The following is a 17,357-nucleotide window of genomic DNA, read 5'->3' as shown; positions in this document are numbered from 1 at the left end:
AAATTAATGGAACAACAATCAGAAATAACAGAGAAACATCGAAGAAACCAAAAGCCAGTCCTTGGAAAATATCAAATAAATTGATAAATCTCTGGCTAAGCAGTCTATGCAATGAAAAAGAAAAGACACAAATTACCAAAATCAGGAATGAGGGAAGGCAGCTTATATCCCATGCTAGGTTCAGAGAAACTAAAGATGTACGTTTTATAAGACCTAAATTTGTTTCATAAGTGAATGGAGAGATATACCATGCTCCTGAATCAAAAGACTCAGTATTGTTTAGACATCATTTCTCCCCAAATGAATCTACAGATTCAATGTTATGTCAATGAAGACCCTAGCAGGTTCTTTAATAGAAACTGATAAGATGATTCCAAAATTTAAACAAAAAGACAAAGGAACTAGACTAGCCAAAACAATTCTAAAGAAGAATAACAAAGTTGGAGGACCTGATTTCTCTCTCAATACTCAGGAGAAATCTATAACACTCAAGGGCTTTCCTTCCTGGTGGCTCAGTGGTAAAGAACCCGCCTGCCAATGCAGGAGACTCAGATTCGATCCCTGGGTCAGTAAGATCTCCTGGAGAAGGAAATGGCAGCCTACTCTAGTATTCTTGCCTGGAAAATCCTATGGACAGAAGGAGCCTGGTGGGCTACAGTCCATGGGGGTCACAAAAGAATCAGACTTAACAACAACAAGACAATATGGCATTCAAGTAAGGACAAATATACAATATATAGATTAATGGAACATAATAAAATCCATAAATAAACACCAAGATATATGGGTCAATTAATTTTCACAAAGTTACCAAGATGATTCAATGGAGAAAGAATAGTCTGTTCAACAAATGGTCCTAGAACACTGAGATTCACATGTAAAAAAATAAAATAAACCTTGACATTTACATCAAACTGTATACAAAAACAGCATAGACAGTGCCTAATACTGAAGCTAAATGATAAAGCAGATTATTTCAAGAGCAGAAGAGGGCACATAATAAGAAGACACTCCAGATAATTTGGGATTTGGCAAATTAAATCAAAAGGGCACTTTATGATATACTTTCACTGTCCTATTGATGAAGTTACTTTACATTCCTGTAGCCACCATATGTTTAAATTACCCACTAGAAAACAAATGATACTGGCAAATGGAAAAAATAGATGTTCAGAACCTAAACATCTGGCCAATCCCAAAACAAAGAGTCATATATATAAAATAACAACATAGAAAGAGTCTTCAAAGCGATCCCAATTCAACCACATCATTTCGCAGATGAGGAAAAAGAAGTTACATGTCACTTTAGTTGTGTCCAACTCTTTGCAACCCTACATGGACTGTAGCCCACCAGGCTCCTCTGTCCAAGGGTTTCTCCAGGTAAGAATACTGGAGTGGGTTGTCATGCCCTCCTCCAGGAAAAAGAAATTCAGAGAGCTATAATTTGTTTTTGTTTTTTTTAAATCCATGTGCATGGGCAAGAACAAAGATATTTTAACTGATTTTAGCATATACAGAAAATTTGCTCTGATTCTTAGATAAAATAATTATGCTTGGGACCTGTTTTCCTCTTCCGGGTTTTGACATCGACGATCACAGCTCTGTTCTTCTCAGTAAAGTGCTTCAAGATGATCACATTATGTGGTTCATTGGCATTATCCATATACACACAGCGGGACCCCACACAGAGGACCTAAACACGACAGAGAAAGAAAAGGAAACTCAGAAGTGCATAGAACACAGGCTCTTTTGCTTGTGCTGCTGACTTCAACAGGCAGTCAGGGTCAGGATTCTTCCCATCTGTAAGTCCAGGGTTGGCACAGGCCTGGCACAGAACTGGTTTAAGTGCTTGCTGAATGAAGCCATGTTTTCACAGTCTTCCTTGTTCCAACTAGTTGAAAATTAGAAATGAGATCAAGCTGAAGGCCAAAGTGAAGAACAATCATACTTTGAAGTTCTCTGTAACTTATTAGTAGGGTATTAGTTACCTATTATTCAAAGCCAACTACTGGCTAATAAAATGAGTCAAATGACTAAACTGTTAAAAATGTAAGTTGAACAAACCATCCCAAAATCTTGAGAATATACCAGTACTGTAAAAGCAAATTATGTAAGGGAAAAAAAAACTCCCAAGGATGTATGCTATAGGGACTTTGATATGCCTGATGAAGACAGGAAGAGGAGACCAGGCCTTCAGACAGGTGTACCTGGGGGAAGCCGACCAGCACCAGCAGTGTGAAGATGTTGGTGTGCTTCAGCTGGAAAGGCAGCTGCTTGATGCAGTGGTCTGTGAAGGTGGCAACGACGTCTCGCCACAGAGGGGCGCTGTTGAGCGACCGCAGGATCTCGGCCATAGAACACGCCCAGTCCAAGCCCACGCGGCTGGAAGGCAAGAGCGCTGTCAGGTGGTGGTGCACAGGCTCCAAATGCAACGCACCAGCTCACCACACTCCAAGGCAAACCCATAAACATGTCAACGGGCCCGTCACTGATTAGTTTGAAAACTACCACAATGATGCTTCTCAAAAATGATAAGCGGGGGGAAAATAACCAAGATTTGTTACTTATATACTCAGTCTATAGTTAAGGTTTTACAAATCTCTATAAATGGTCACACACACATGTGCATTTATGCACACTCATATTCATGCACAGAAAAGCAGCTTGGAAGGAAATATATTTTAAAAAGCACCAGGGAGTTCCTGGTGGCCTAGTGGTTAGAAGTCTGGGGTTTCACTATTGTGGCCTGGGTTCAATCCCTGGTCAGGGAACTGAGATCTGCAAAGGAGTGGTGAGGGGCAGGGATGGGTAGGGGGAATGAAATAGCACCAGACACTGACAAGGTGCAAGGCATTGCTTTTATAATGAAAACAGATCTATTTTCTTCAACCTCAAAGCCTGTACCTGTTACTCTCAGGAAAAAAACAAACCAGAACATATAAAATCACTAGAGAGGTGAATCAGCAGACAGAACCCAGGTGGCAACAGCTGTTCTAATGTGGGTTTAAGTACATCGTTAACATCAGTTGATAATGTTGCTAATAAAACTAATTCTGTTCTCACTAAAGAGCCCTAGACAATACAGGGGCAAAAATAGCACTGAAGCACACTGAAATTAGTCAACAGCCAGATCAGTGACCTAAAGAAATGAACACCAAGGTGGGATAGAGTGGGGGTGGCTACCTGTCCAGACACACAGCCCCCAGGCTAAAGAGCAGGTGGGTGGTCTTCCAGCCATCTGGCACGACTGAACTGTCCCCAGCTGCAAACAAGTTGTGTTTGGCTGAGAGGACCTTGGTCACAGCAGCATCTACCTCCGCTGGTAAAAGGCGGATGATTAACTGGCCGAGGAGACCCAGGGTGAGGTGGTAGGTTTCATTCAGGTGGCCTGCGTTTGAGATGACGACCTGGAACATGAGCGGGAGCACATGCTCCAGGTCTATCAGGGGGACTGTGGGATCCTGTTAAGAGAGGAGAAAAATTTGTTCAATAAGACATCTAGGTAACCACACCAACTAAACACTCCATTGTCTTCATGTATTATTTACCACTGGCCTGGTGCCAGGGGAATGATGCAGTGTCTTTCACAAATGGCTTAGGTACAATTGACTGTAAAATAAACATTCTCAGGCATCATCTTACAATCTTACTTCCAATTCATATTCTTACCCCAGGGATATACAGATGATCGCAATTAACATTTCAGTATATGGCTTTCCAAAAATTTTTTCTATGCATAACACTACCCTCTCATGCACTCTTTCTCTCTTTTTATTTATTTTCTCTCTCTCTCTCATTTTTAAATGTCATTTTGTCTCTTACCGAGTTTAAGGGAGGTAACATGGCTGCTAGTAATCCCAAAATCCTCTTCTGGGAACACTCTGCAAACACCTGCTCAGGGCTTGGAATAACTGCCTTTTCCTCAATGGGCTTCTGAGAGGAGGCTTCTGAATTCTCAGCATCTGAGTTGTAAAATAGCAAGCTATCAGATTTTGCCAGGTTCCATGCATGTATGAAGACGCAGAGAGATCACTGTACTGCCCCGCCACTACAGCATCGAGACTTAAAAACCTATTACTGAACATGTCTTACTCAAGGAAGCCTGTTCCGATCACCCTGTTTTAATGTCAAGCCTGACCTCCCATCTCCCCAAACCCCTCTGCCCTCTCCATTCCCTGCTCTTTTGTGCTCATGGCATCTAATTACCTTTTAACACACCATATCCTTTTTTTACTGGTTGGTTATTGTTTGACTTCCCTTCTAGATTCCTCCCCTCCCCAGTAATGTATCACAAACATCTAAAAATGTTCTGGAGCACAGCAGCAACTCAATAAATCCCTGATGGCTAAAGCAACTGTACGTGACTAGGATGCTGATCCTCAGATGGGATCAGACAAGAGTGAGTTTTGATGATCTGGATTGACATGGAGTGTCAGACCGCTTCCTGAACTTAGAATCATGATCTGCAGAGATGAGCATCAGCCCCTTCTGGGACAGGGCAGGATGCTGGGTGCTCAGCCCTGCCTCGGTCACAGAATGGGTACCAGGGAAGGACCCTGCCTCCCCAAGCCGCCCTAAGGAGGAGGCTGACGTTTGCTACCAGTCTCCTCGGTCCACAACACCTCCATCTCCTGGCTCTTCCATCGTCCTGCAGTACAGCTCTGACCTCGTGGCCGTTCCCAGCAGGCAGCCCAGGGCCTCCATTGCAGGGTGAAGCACCCCTCCACGTCCCCATTTCAGGGCTCCCACTCCCTCCTCTTCCTCCCCACACACCTGCCCCACAGACTTCTCCCTGGATTCCTTTGGGGGTTTCCTCTCTGGGGCTTTGCTCCTCTTGTCCTTTCTGCCCTGAGTGCCCCTCCCCACAACAGATCTCAGCACATCTGAGGTCACCTGCAGGCCTTCTTTACAAGGGCCTTATGTGGATACAACCTGCTCAAGCCAGATCCCCATCACTGCTACCACCCACTCAGGCCTCTCTTCTGGACAGAAGCACATCCCACCTCAAATGACACTTACACGCACCCCTGTCTTAAACCCTCCCAGGCCACAGGCCTCATGAGGGCAGGAGCTATGTGTCCATTTGTCTGACCTGGTCCCTGCTTCATCCCCAGAGTCTAGCACAGTGCTTGGCACACAGAAGGCACTCAGTAAATCAGGGAATAAACAAGATAGGAAATTAGATAAACAAGATGAAGGAAGGATGACTTTCAAAGTAGTATCAGTACTATCTGAGGCAGAACTGAGAAACCACGCATCCCTGGGTGCTAACCAGTTATAAATTGTGTGCAAGAGATAATTCAGAGATGGGTATGTGTGCATTTTAAAATGAAAGAGATCAAGGTAATTGTCAAAGAGTTTTTACCTGGAAGTCCTGTAGGTGTGCAGGCATCTGCAGGTGAGTCTGAAATTTGAGTCGGGCAGGAAGGATCCTTCCTTAATGATACACCTTCACTGGCCTTACTTCTCTGCTTGCAATCTAAAGGTCTGACTTCCTTAGGAGCATCTCTCTTCCCCTAAAAACAAATTGGAGAGTGAGTAAACTTTTATGTGAAAGAAATTTTTCTACATTCAGACAATTTAAAAGATCACTAGCCAAGGACTTCCCTGGTAGTCCAGTGGTTAAGAATCTGCCTTCCAGGGGCTTCCCTGGCAGTGCAGTGGTTAAGATTCCACACTCCCACATTCCCAGGGCAGGAGGCGTGGGTTTGATCCTTGGTCAGAGAAGCAGGATTCCACTCCCAGGCAGCACAGCCAAAAAAAAAAAAAAAAAGAATCTGCCTTCCAAGGCAGGAGATGCAGAAACTGCGATTTGCCACAAAGAAGACTAAGAGAGAGAGACAGGGGCAGGGTACCCTGCATGCACACAGCTGCTGATGGTAAGAGGACCCAAAAGGTATGGATACCTCAGGAATAAAAAGAACGCCCTGGGGGTTCCTTAGAAAAAGGCTGAGTCCAGTCCCTAGGCAGGGAAAGCCTAAGATAAGCCTGAAACCTCTTTCTGTATCAAAAATTAAAGAAGTGATCAAAGAATAATCAAGACATAGCCAAGGACACAAAAGCCAGCTGGAAGGAGCTTCCACTGGCCAAACATGGGACAACCTGAGCATCAAAATCAATAATAAAGACTAAGCTTTTAATCCACTAAATAAAAAAATTCAAGTCCCTTTTGATAAAAATAAGTGAACAAGTAGATACATAAGGAGTGCTGTGCTGATTGGTAGCACATTATAAGCTGCTGGGGGCTCAAAAGAAGATATGATTCTTCTCAGGCCCAAAGGCGAAGAGAAGACTGCTGATTTACCCTGACTCTGCTGATAATGTTTTCCCTGTCCCACCACAGTCTAGACGGGAACAACGCTGCCTGGAGGAGGGGTTCTGCGGCCGAAACAGGCTTGAGGGCTGTCACGTCGCCTGTCCTTGTGCTGGCTCTCTGGCTGAATGAAGCTAAGGGAGGTTTCAAGCTTTTGCCATCTCTGCTTTTGTCCTCCTCTAAAAGACGACAGGATCCCAGGGAACGATAAGCACCAACGGGGATCCTTCATGACAGAGACAGGGGACAGAAGCAGCAGCAGCTCCTGAGGCAAAGCCGAGGCGCTGAGAGCACCAGCTCAGGCTCTGAGGGCAGCACCACGGAGGCTCTGCCTGCTCTTGCACAAAACGATCACAGGTTCCATCTGGATCCAGGAAGGCTTTTCTTCTACTTCAACAAGCACAGGTCAACTCTTATAAACTACCTATGTGAACTACTTGGTAAGTACTAAGCACTTAGTATCACCTATTTGTTGACTGAATATAAAAATAGTTTCACGTATACAGTGTTCACCATGGGCCAGGAAGGAACCAACCTCTTTAGGTGCGTAATCTTACTCAATCCTTATAAAAACCACAGGAGGCGGGGAACAGGAGTAGTTAACACCAATAGAACTTACCATGAACACTGCTTTAAGCACTTTATGTATTTATTATTTTTGGCTGCGCTGGGTCTCAGCTGTGGTACTCGGGGTCTTTGTTTTGGCATGCGGGCTTCTCTCTAGTTGTGGTGCACAGGCTCAGTTGTCCCATGGCATGTGGGATTCTAGTTCCGCAGCCAGGGATTGAATCCGTGTCCCCTGCATTGGCAGGTGGATTCTTAACCACTGGACCACCAAAAACTCCCTTGAGGACTTTAGACATTAATTCAGTGTGTGTGATGCATGTAAATCCTCACAACAACCCTAAGGATTGGCTATTATTATTCTCCCTTCATTTCACTGATGAGAAAACTGAAAAGATGTGGTGATGTGCCCAAAGTCAGACAGAACAGGTACCCACACCCTGGCAAACTGGGTCACAAACCTGGACCCTTCACGTCGCTGCTCCGCTCCCTCACGTGACAGCTCTGGGATTACCTGTGACTGTGCACAAGAAAGGACTCTTACGTACACTGCGGTGCCCAGCAGGGCCTGTGGGGGCCGGCTCCGCGGCAGCCTGCACAGCTTTCTTCTCTGGCTGCTCCTCTGACGTCTGGGTGGGCGCAGTGACTGGCAGGGCCTGGTTTTCTGGAGGAGAGCCACCATCTGGCAATACACCAAGCAGAGCTAGAGCTTTAAGACCTAAACGTGGGAAGCAAAAAAGAGGATGGTTAAAAGTTTTATAAGAGGGTTATTCCCTGCAAATGCCATAAATCACTTTACTACCATATGCAAAGAGATGGCTGAGCTTTGCCGCAGGCTGAACCACCAGAGTACTCAGTCCAATCCCCCCACCCCCATCCCACACATCTACTCAGCTTCTGACTTCAGACACTAGAAGTTTCGATAGTGGGGGACACCTGTGCCTTATTAACAGAGGACAAAAGATACAAGAGGATTGCCTGTTTAGAAATCATAAACATGAAAATTTTATAGAGCCCCACACAACTAGATTTTTAAGTTCTCTCTCCCTGGCAAACAGTTAACAAGACAGATCCGAAGCACCAGTGTCTCCCACCGCCACTTCATCCAAGTCTGACTCCCTCATGTTTACTAGAATGAGGAGTTGGTCTGTTATTCTGGAAGGAATTTAAATGTTTCAGGAATTTAACATTTACATTATTCTTCTCCTTGGCACCCCTCAGTAAAGTCAAGTCATCTAGATATTTTATTAGTCAAACTAATTTCATTATAAATAGCTCTCACTTAGAACACAGTTGTGTGGAAGTGGTTCTGCACTCCAGGTGTTTTTGTTTTTTTTAAAAAAAGGCTGAATTCCTTTGACAAAGTCTGGTGTATTCAAATAATTTATCCCCAGACATTAAGAGTTTTAATTATTCATTTTTTTCCCACCTTCACAAAATATTTTAGAGAAACTAAATGCTCCTTTAATGCCAATGTTTCTCTCAAATGCATACGGAGATTTAAAATTAAGTTCCGGGGGGACCTCCTTGGTGGTCCAGTGGTTAAGACTGAGTTGCCAACGAAGGGGGTGCAGACTCAATCCCTGGTCAGGGAACTAGATCCCACATGCTGTGGGCCATGGCCAAAAGATTAAAAAAAAAAGTAACAATTAAAAAAAGATTTTTTTAATAAATAAATAAATAAATAAAGTTCCACTCCATGGTGAGCATCTCTTGTGGAACACTGGATTTTGACACCTCCACACTGAGCACTGCGTTTCACTTCTGCTGCAGCTGTTCCTTCGTGAGCAGTTTAGGGCTGGTTTGGTTTCCGAGCCTGAGGAACACCTACCTTTTCCCTGGTGAGCCTTCATCAGACAGTCCCCGACGAGCTGCAGACACCGGCTCCGCAGGGTGGCGGCGCTGCTGCGGACCTGCGGGTCCAGCTTTTCGCCGTCCACGTCCTCGGCGCTGGCCAGGTGGGCACTATAGAGAGCCAGGGCGGCGAAGAGCAGCCAGGAGTAGTTGTGGATGTAGGGCTGGATGAGCCTCTGCCGGTCGCTGATCCGGATGGTCACCATTGGATGGGCAGTGATACTGTGGGTAGGCAAGTGGCTGCAAAGGCAAGATGTTTTTAAGGCCTGAAGGCCCTTGTGAGTGTCCGAAAAGGAGAATGGGGCCTCGGGGGACCGCATGCACAGTCACAGGTGGGCGTCAGTTACCTCTAAGGCTGTTACTGAAAATTTAAAGATATACGTACTGGCCCTCTCTTCAGAAAAATGAACGAACACAAACACTGCACAATCCACTTCAGGATTTCACACCCCCTAGAAGACTGTCCATGGAAACCAAGTGCAGTAAGACTTCCTTTTTGTGAAGCTTCACAGGGTGCGCTTACAGCTTTTTGGTAATGTGAGGAAATGCCCATAATTTTTTGAGATGGATATGAAGTATGTAGGAAGGAAATGACTGAAGGTCTGGAATTTGCTTTAAAATACTATAACAAAGCAGAAGAAAAAAAAAAAAAAAGAATCGAAGCACACATAGCAAAATCTTCCTAATTGTTGAGTCTGGGTAAAGGGGACATGAAGATTCATTGTACTACTCTTTTTATTTGTGGGTACGTTTGAAGTTTTTTATAATGTAAGATTTAAAAAAAAAAAAAAGCAAACAAGTACATGAAAAAAAGTGTGCTGGGCTGGAGGCCACGTGAGACATACCCATAGGAATATTTCTTGGCCGCGTAGCATCCATAGCACAGGTCAAAGTCATCGCATACATTGCAGTGCATCCTCCGGCCTATGATCAAACCCTGGCAGTGGTCACACGTGAACTCCATGTTGACCATTTCGTGGTCATCTCCATGGCCCTCAGGCTTCACCCCACCTGGGGGAAGAACAGCAGCGTGAGGTGGACTGGGCAAAGGGCTCTGAGAAGGGCTGGTTTCCAAACCCAAACCAAACCCAGAAGCAGAGTTGCCCCCAACAGATCGCTCAGGATGTCAGGGACCACAGGCATCTTTCAGAGACCATGCATTCTGCCCAGTGGTTCTCAGCATACGAATGATACTCTTGGCACAGAAACTTCTTAGCAGTGGTACCATGGATTGACTTCCCTTTTTCAGTGCAATGCAGAGCCTGATCAAACAGATCACCAATTCCCATTATGACCTCCATTTGGTAGCACAAGTCCTCATGCCAATTTGTAAGCCATCTTCCACAAACCCTCCCCAGACATATCTAAGCATCTATTGATGTATTCTTGTTAAAAAGCAATGAGAAGTTATCAGGTACTTGCTTTTACTTTTTCATTCCCGAATCATAAAGAGACCCCATAACCCCAGACCCACTGAGTGAGAAAGAATGTGAGTCACGAAAGAGACTGACAGCTCTGGTCTCCTTCTCACTTTGAGTCCAGTGGGTCTCTAAGCCCCATCACACACTCTGCTGAATGTTCCTCACCTCTGACCCCCTTCTGTTCCCACGGCCAGAAACCTAGTCCAGGCATGAATCCGCTTGTCACTAATGTGGTTTCCTAAAGGAAGCTCTTACATGGACAGAACCAGCTTCCTCTAGCATAGCTCTGGTCATGTTAATACCCTGCTGGCAAAACTTCCCCTTTTGTTTGTAGACTCATTCAAATTCCTGAGACTGGCATCTCTGGATCCCATAACCTGGGCCCACCTTGTCTCAATCCATCACTTAGCTGTGGACACTGGTAAGTCTGTCAAAACACACTGCAGAAGCTCACTCCTTTGGCCCTGGACTCGCTCAGTCTTAGGATGACACACTCTCCATTGTTAACTTTCTTTAAAGCCCAATTCACATCCCTAGGGGCTTCCCTCATAGCTCAGTTGATAAAGAATTCGCCTGCAATACAGGAGACCCTGGTTCAATTCTTGGATTGGGAAGATTCACTGGAGAAGTGATAGGCTACCCACTCCAGTATTCTTGGGCTTCCTTGTAGCTCAGCTGGTAAAGAATCCGCCTGCAAAGTTGGAGACCTGGGTTCGATCCCTGGGTTGGGAAGATCCCCTGGAGAAGGAAAAGGCTACCCACTCCGGTATTCTGGCCTGGAGAATTCTATCAACTGTATAGTCCATGGGGTTGCAAAGAGTCGGACATGACTGAGTGACTTTCACTTTCACATCCCACCTCCTCCACCAGCTTTCCTTCAACAGCAGCCTTCCCTCCTTCTGAACTCTCCCAGAATAATGTGCACCGCTCATCTGTAACTCAGCAGAGACACTTCTATCCTGGAATACACCCTGCATGAGCAGGGCCCGTCTCCTGCCACAGGTGTAAACGCTTCTGGGACAGGGGCTGTATTTTACACAGCCAGGCGATATGCACACTAACAGCACTCAGCCGCTTACTACTGTCAACCTGCTTTGCCTCAGCACCTGTGAGTTGAGAGGATTCAAGAATTTCTGAAGTGTGCTTGTGTGTATTTTACTTCTTGTAAACAGCATGATTCAGAGGGCAAAATCATTTCCTGAAAACTCAACTGGATGGACATTCACTGGTGCTGAGAGTTTATCAAGTGTCTACACCCAGTGAGGTGGAAGGTGGAAGCCTGTCAGGTAACAGAGCTCTGGAGTCCGTCACTCCGCTGGGGAAGTGAGGTCATATTTGCCAACAAGACAGAGAACACCGCGGGGCAGCGCTGTCGCTGTACAGCGGGAGGCTAAAAACGACAAGATCACAGGAGACGGAAGCGCCGCTCCCCTGCGGGGACGGCGCCCTCAGGCCGTGAACTTTACCCAGGAAGCAAGTCTTGCAGAGATCCATGTCGCTGCACTGCAGACAACGGTAGCGATGCCAGGGGGCGATCTCATCACACCCGTCACAGGAGATGTCCACATTTAACAGGTCACAATAGCGAGCGATAAACATGTGCATCTATAAGGTGGAATAAAACATAATCAACCAACAGACTTTTAATGTGGCCACTATTCATTCATCAATCCATCCTTCAACAGCTACTTAAAACACTCCAGGCATTGTACTAGGTGCTAGGATTGGGAGACTAAGGAGCTCAGTGTCTAGCTGGGAATTCCCTCAAACAGATGACAGCATACAGTATGATGTACGGACAGCCAAATTCAGGAGGCTTAGAGAGCACATGGAGGTTTCTCAAAAAGAATTAACTACTCAGGTGAGACCTGAGGGGCAATCTCCATCAGCTGGGTGGAGATGAAGGTGATGCGCATGCGGGATAAAAGCAATAGGAAGTTCTATGGGAGACCACAAAAGAATCAAGCCAGGGGCTTGTGCACCTGGAAATAATTCCGAACGTAGAGCACACTATGGAGCAGGGCTAACCGGATACAGTTAGAAAGGTTAAACTGCAAGAGGCTGGGATGGAAGAGTAGCATGATCAGATCTGAGTGTTCTGAAAGCTCCTCTGGTCACTGAGTGAGAATGGATCAGAGTGGGCAAGACTGGAGCCACGGAGACTGACCTTGACAGAGGCTGTTAGAGCAACCCCCTGACTGCTGATAAGGGCCGGACTGGACAGAAAGTGAGACAGAGAAAGGAGGGCAGATCTGAGCGGTATTAGGAGGCACAGGTGAGGAACCTTCGGGGCTGACTGGTCATGGGGGCCAGCGAAAGCGAAGGGTCAAGAACAACATCCAGATTTCTGGCTTGGGTACTTGGCTGGACACAGTCGGGTTCAGATACAGGAAATACTGCAAGAGAAGCATTGTTTGCTGGCACTGTAGGAGAAAAATTTTCTGGGGAAAGACTAAGGGCCCCGTGTCATGAGCAAACAGTTTTACTGCAAGGTCCCTACAGGACGGTTTATCTTTACGGCTTGGAAATAAGGGACATAAATCACTGAGTCAGCATATAGCAGTAGAACACAGCAAATATGCCAAGCCATCTTAGGACTAAAGAATGGCTCCCAATAAGATATTAACATACAAGAGAGAAAAATCACAAAGGCCAAGTTGGTGTGCTCGATCCAAGAACCACAGAGAAGCTACATGAGCTAGGTAACTGGCACATAGTAGGCACACAAGCTAAAAAATGCATGCATCTGAGGCAGCAGACACCTGACGTAGTGTGGTAGCGACAGATAAAACCCCAGTGCGGAGACGGACGTGGCAGGCTGGCTGAGCCTGATGGTGTGTGGGAATCAGGCAGCTGATCCTGCGCACATACGCGGCTTCCACGGTCACCAGGCGGCCTTCTGACTGAAACGTGCCTTCCCATGTTGCCTGCCTACAGGAAAAGTATGTACCAGGACACCAGAGTCCAGGGCCTTCAGTAATTCTGTTTCTCACTGTAAATTAATAAACTGGCACCTGATTATTTTACTTCAGCCTCATGAGCCAATTTCCTGTGAATCTAGTTCTAGGGGAGGGAGCCACTGCCTGAGTGTGGTCAAGCCAGGATTTAGGAACTTCGGGTCAAAAGACCAGGCTCAGTGACAGCCACTCATTAGGGGACTGACTGCCCCCTGGAGCCCTCTCAGGAGAGAGCCTGCTGGCACGCCCCGATGCAGACTTTCATTTCCAAACTCCTAGCAAATCACTTCAGATTACCCTCGTTGAGAGATCTTACTTTCCTCTGCTTCTCTGGATCTTCCTGGGCTATTTTTTCATACCAGGCCTCAAACATGCCATCCTGACACTCATCCATCCATTCTGAATTCTGCTTGGCATCAGCAAGCTCATCTTCTTCACTCCATTGGCTGAAAAAAGGACATAAACAGAGAAAAGCATGCCTCTGCCAATAATCAAGGCAAGTGCAGGTTAGCAGACTCTGTCCTACTGGTCTAGCACCCGAGGCTCTTAGAGACTTCTGAGGGCAAGAGGGCAATCTGGTTTCAAAGCCCCAGAGTTTGCCAAATGTTTGATAGATACATACCAATAAAAAAGGGGGGAGGCCCTTCCAGAGCCTACTACAATGGGTGAGGAATTGGAGCTTGAAAGGTTGTACCTACATGGCAAAAGCCCACTCAACAACCATTTGTGGTGGACCTATGATGTGCCAGGCACCAAAAAACTGGTCTAAACTGGACATGCTCAGCACACCTGAGTGGCAGCAGCATGAGAAGGGAGTCGGGAGACCCCAGGGCCTCGGCTCTCTCGCAGGCTGCTGTAAGACCTGGACACGGCACTCAGCCCTGGTCCTCAGTTTCCTCATGTTTAACAAATAATCTCAGGGATTCCTCTTGGATGCAAAAGTATAGATTTCCATAATTTCAGTCAATAGCTTGTTTCAGCAACTGGAATTTTAAATACAAAAGTATTTGCGTATTTGCTCAACAGCAAATGCAAAGCATCTATCAACTGACATAGACACATCCGTTCGTTGACATGTTCCAACTAACTGATTCTGGGGCTACTCACACTGAGCTTTGGGCCAGGGGCTGTGGGAACTGGTGGGGAAGGTGCAGTCCCTGCTCTCAAGGACTGGCTCATGGAGCGGCAGGTGAAACTTGAAACATGGAGCAGACTGATAGCTTAAAGCTGACCACCCACCCCTTCCTCTTATTGCGGGTCCCCTCCCTTTGCCAAGCGCGCCCTCTGACAGCAAGGCAATGGCTGAGGTTTGGTAAATGAGGAGATCATTTATATTCTGTCTCCTTTTTCCTACTTCTGAGAGAGGGAATATATCTCTTCTGAGAGAGGGAAAATAGGTGTTGACTCAGATCGTTCATTTCCTCCTAACTCTCTCTCCTCTTGCTCTTCTCCCCTTTCTCCTCTTTCTACAGACATGTGTGATTAATGTGTAAGTGGACCTGAGTGAGGTGGAAAGACGTTCATTAGATGTGGAAAGGAGGAACTTCCGCGGTGGTCCAGTGGTTAAGAATTCGCCTGCCAAAGCAGGGGACGCAGGATCGATCCCTGGTTGCAAAACTAAGATCCCACAACCCACAGGGCAACTAAGCCCACAAGCTGAAACCAGAGACGCCCGTGTGCCACAACGACAGATCCTGCCTGCTTCAAAGGAGATCCCGTGTGCTGCAACTAAGACCCGATACAGTCAAATACATATTTTAAAAAATAATAATAATATAAAAGAATAAGTGGAAAGGAAAAAAAAAAAACCTTTGTTACTATTTTTTCCCCTTATACCTTAAGTTCTTACAATGTACAAGAGGTTATAGTGGCTGGAAATCACACACACAGAACAAAAAAACTATAGCAAAGGATTCTTCAATTCAACAAGCTCTATGAGGATCTCCACAAACAAGAAGGATCCTCATGCTGAGTTCACAGCACCACTGCTACCAACTCATACACACCACTGCGCCCCAGACACCACGCTGAATGCTGAGGAGAACGCAGTCCTTCTTCACAGCAATCCTCTAAGGGATATACTGTTATCACCTCCAGTTCTAAAGATGAGGAAACTGAGGTACAAAGGAGTTTAAAAAGTTGTCTGAGGTCATCCAGTGAGGACGTGGCAATGCCAGGATACCCCCCAGAGAGCCTGGCTCCAGGCCTGAGCTCTAAAGCCCGGTGCTGTTGCTACGACCCCTGAACTTCAGAGCTCCTGAAGAAACTGCAGACTGGAGATTGTGTCCTTACCTGATCACACTGTCATGGGCACTTATGTTTTCCTGTGACATTTTCATGAGGAGATCTGGTAACTGAATGTCAACAAAGAAGGTGAGATCACTGGGTTCCCAGCCCATGTCCAAAAGGTGCAGCAGGGCCGTCTGGATGCAGGACAGGGCAGGCAGCAAGGACCTGAAGAGGCCATGAAGATGAAAGTTACCAAAGCTGCCCATCACCCACGGGGATGACAGAAACAGTGGGAGTCAGAGACGGGGTATGTCTGTCAGTGGAAAGCGGAAGGGAACCCCAGACTGCTGGTTTGGGTTCCTTACGCTATCTTTTCAAATTTCTCAGACTCCATACAAACCCTCTTCAAAGAACATCTTAAGCAAATGAGTTCTGAAAGCATCAAGTAGCAAGGTTTCTACCCTGCCAGGAATACCACATGAGACATTTTACAGGAAAGGACTGAGTAACACTGCTCAGCTGTGATCAACGGCAAGATCAGGGCCAGCCACAACGAGCCCGGGTCATGCCGCTCAGGCGCAGAGAAGAACCATTTGATTTAAGGTTTATGTCTACACCACTTACTATGGAGGAGACTGGGGAATGGTTTTCAAGTTTTTAAAACTGAGATAACGGGTTACAGATTCTTAGATGAACCAAGACCCATCTGCTTTAAAAAACTGCATATATCATAGAGAGAAAAGGCTAGGAGAAAATATACTGATAAGTTAACAGTAGCAACTAGCTCTAGATAGCAAGATTAGGGGTTATTTTTATTTTACTCTTTGTGCTTTTCTGTATTTTTAACATTAGACATGCATTTCTTTAAAAGTCAGAAAAAACAGGAATTATTTTTCTCTAGAAATCACATTAAACTCTCTCATACCTGTCATTTTTGCTATTGAATCCTTTGACTGCTTTGACCAAAAAGAGAACAAACTGATAGTAAGTGTCTCGAATTTCTTTGTGTAGATCTGCACCACAGCCTTCCAGGTGTCCAAAATAACTAGAAACAGAAGACATGACCAGTCATTTAGTGGCCAAAACATTTACTTAATAATCATTATTCCTTACATGAAAAGAGCGAAGAAGCAGCAAGCTAACAAAGTGGTGGAGAAACTAAAGTAAATGTAACAACTGCAGAAAGTAAGCAGACAAAACAGCCATGACTCATCTGCTTGTGTCAAGAAGGACACCCACCAGGAGTATGGAGATGACTATTCTTAATCTTTCCTTATTAATATAAAAACCACCCTTCCCACCACTACCAGAGTCCCTGGTACTATGTGAAGTATTCTTTACAGATTTAATCCTCTCCTCTTATCTCCATTTTCCTGACATATTTACTTGGGGTGAAAGAAGCAGTTCAGGGCTTTCCAGGTGACTCAGTGGTAAAGAACCTGCCTGCCAAAGCAGGAGACATGGGTTCGGTCCCTCGCACTTTGGACTTACTTGGTAAACTCTTTCTGGCAGGTGAGGAGTTCTAACAGGAAAAGGATGTAAGGCGGGTGGAAGCAGTGAGGCTGCCCGAGGGACTCGGTACAACACTGGATGATCCTCAGCACCTCGAGGATGCTCCAGGCTTGGGCCTTCCTCAAGGAGAGAACCTTTACAACACTGGAGACAGAACTCAAGTCAGGAACACCCAGAAAACTCGCAAGCTGGGGCAGAAAGAAAACAGACCCCTGCCCAGAGTTCTGAGGCCATATTAGTAAAAAGGAAATACTATTGTGAGGTATCTTGTTTGCTACTTTTAGTCATTATTCAGCAACATTACAAATCACCTCACTGTTTGGAAGCCCAGTGACTCACGTTAAACAATTAATTAATTAAAAAGGAACTTTGCCTCTGTGGTAAACAGGACTAACTTCAGACAGGAAATTAAAACATGCAACACTTCCAGATGTGTGGGCTCACTGACAAGTAATGTTGTCAGAAAACATCAAATCCAAAATTTTTCCCAGGGTTAAAATAAGACAG

General features: G+C 45.7%; 1 protein-coding gene across 2 annotated transcripts in view; it reads right to left on the bottom strand.

The window, feature by feature from the left end:
• The window catches only part of ZZEF1 (zinc finger ZZ-type and EF-hand domain containing 1), a 94,896-nt gene that overhangs the window by 19,413 nt on the left and 58,126 nt on the right, over nucleotides 1-17,357 (bottom strand). Inside the window, exons 30-42 of one of the 2 annotated variants that reach the window (XM_055576869.1) lie at nucleotides 16,830-16,994; nucleotides 16,264-16,383; nucleotides 15,402-15,563; nucleotides 13,426-13,555; nucleotides 11,619-11,757; nucleotides 9,577-9,742; nucleotides 8,709-8,971; nucleotides 7,426-7,595; nucleotides 5,366-5,516; nucleotides 3,823-3,962; nucleotides 3,184-3,461; nucleotides 2,208-2,382; nucleotides 1,561-1,693 (exon numbers count right to left, since the gene is read on the bottom strand). In XM_055576869.1, coding sequence (XP_055432844.1) covers nucleotides 1,561-1,693; nucleotides 2,208-2,382; nucleotides 3,184-3,461; nucleotides 3,823-3,962; nucleotides 5,366-5,516; nucleotides 7,426-7,595; nucleotides 8,709-8,971; nucleotides 9,577-9,742; nucleotides 11,619-11,757; nucleotides 13,426-13,555; nucleotides 15,402-15,563; nucleotides 16,264-16,383; nucleotides 16,830-16,994 — 2,192 coding nt within the window. The remainder of the gene's footprint in view (nucleotides 1-1,560; nucleotides 1,694-2,207; nucleotides 2,383-3,183; nucleotides 3,462-3,822; nucleotides 3,963-5,365; nucleotides 5,517-7,425; nucleotides 7,596-8,708; nucleotides 8,972-9,576; nucleotides 9,743-11,618; nucleotides 11,758-13,425; nucleotides 13,556-15,401; nucleotides 15,564-16,263; nucleotides 16,384-16,829; nucleotides 16,995-17,357) is intronic. The other variant, XM_055576870.1, reaches the window with a different exon arrangement.

This window comes from Bubalus kerabau, chromosome 4, assembly GCF_029407905.1.
Source record: "Bubalus kerabau isolate K-KA32 ecotype Philippines breed swamp buffalo chromosome 4, PCC_UOA_SB_1v2, whole genome shotgun sequence".
Lineage (NCBI taxonomy): Eukaryota > Metazoa > Chordata > Mammalia > Artiodactyla > Bovidae > Bubalus > Bubalus kerabau.
The sequence above is the reverse complement of the archived record's forward strand: the minus strand, read 5'-3'. Positions and strand labels throughout refer to the sequence as shown.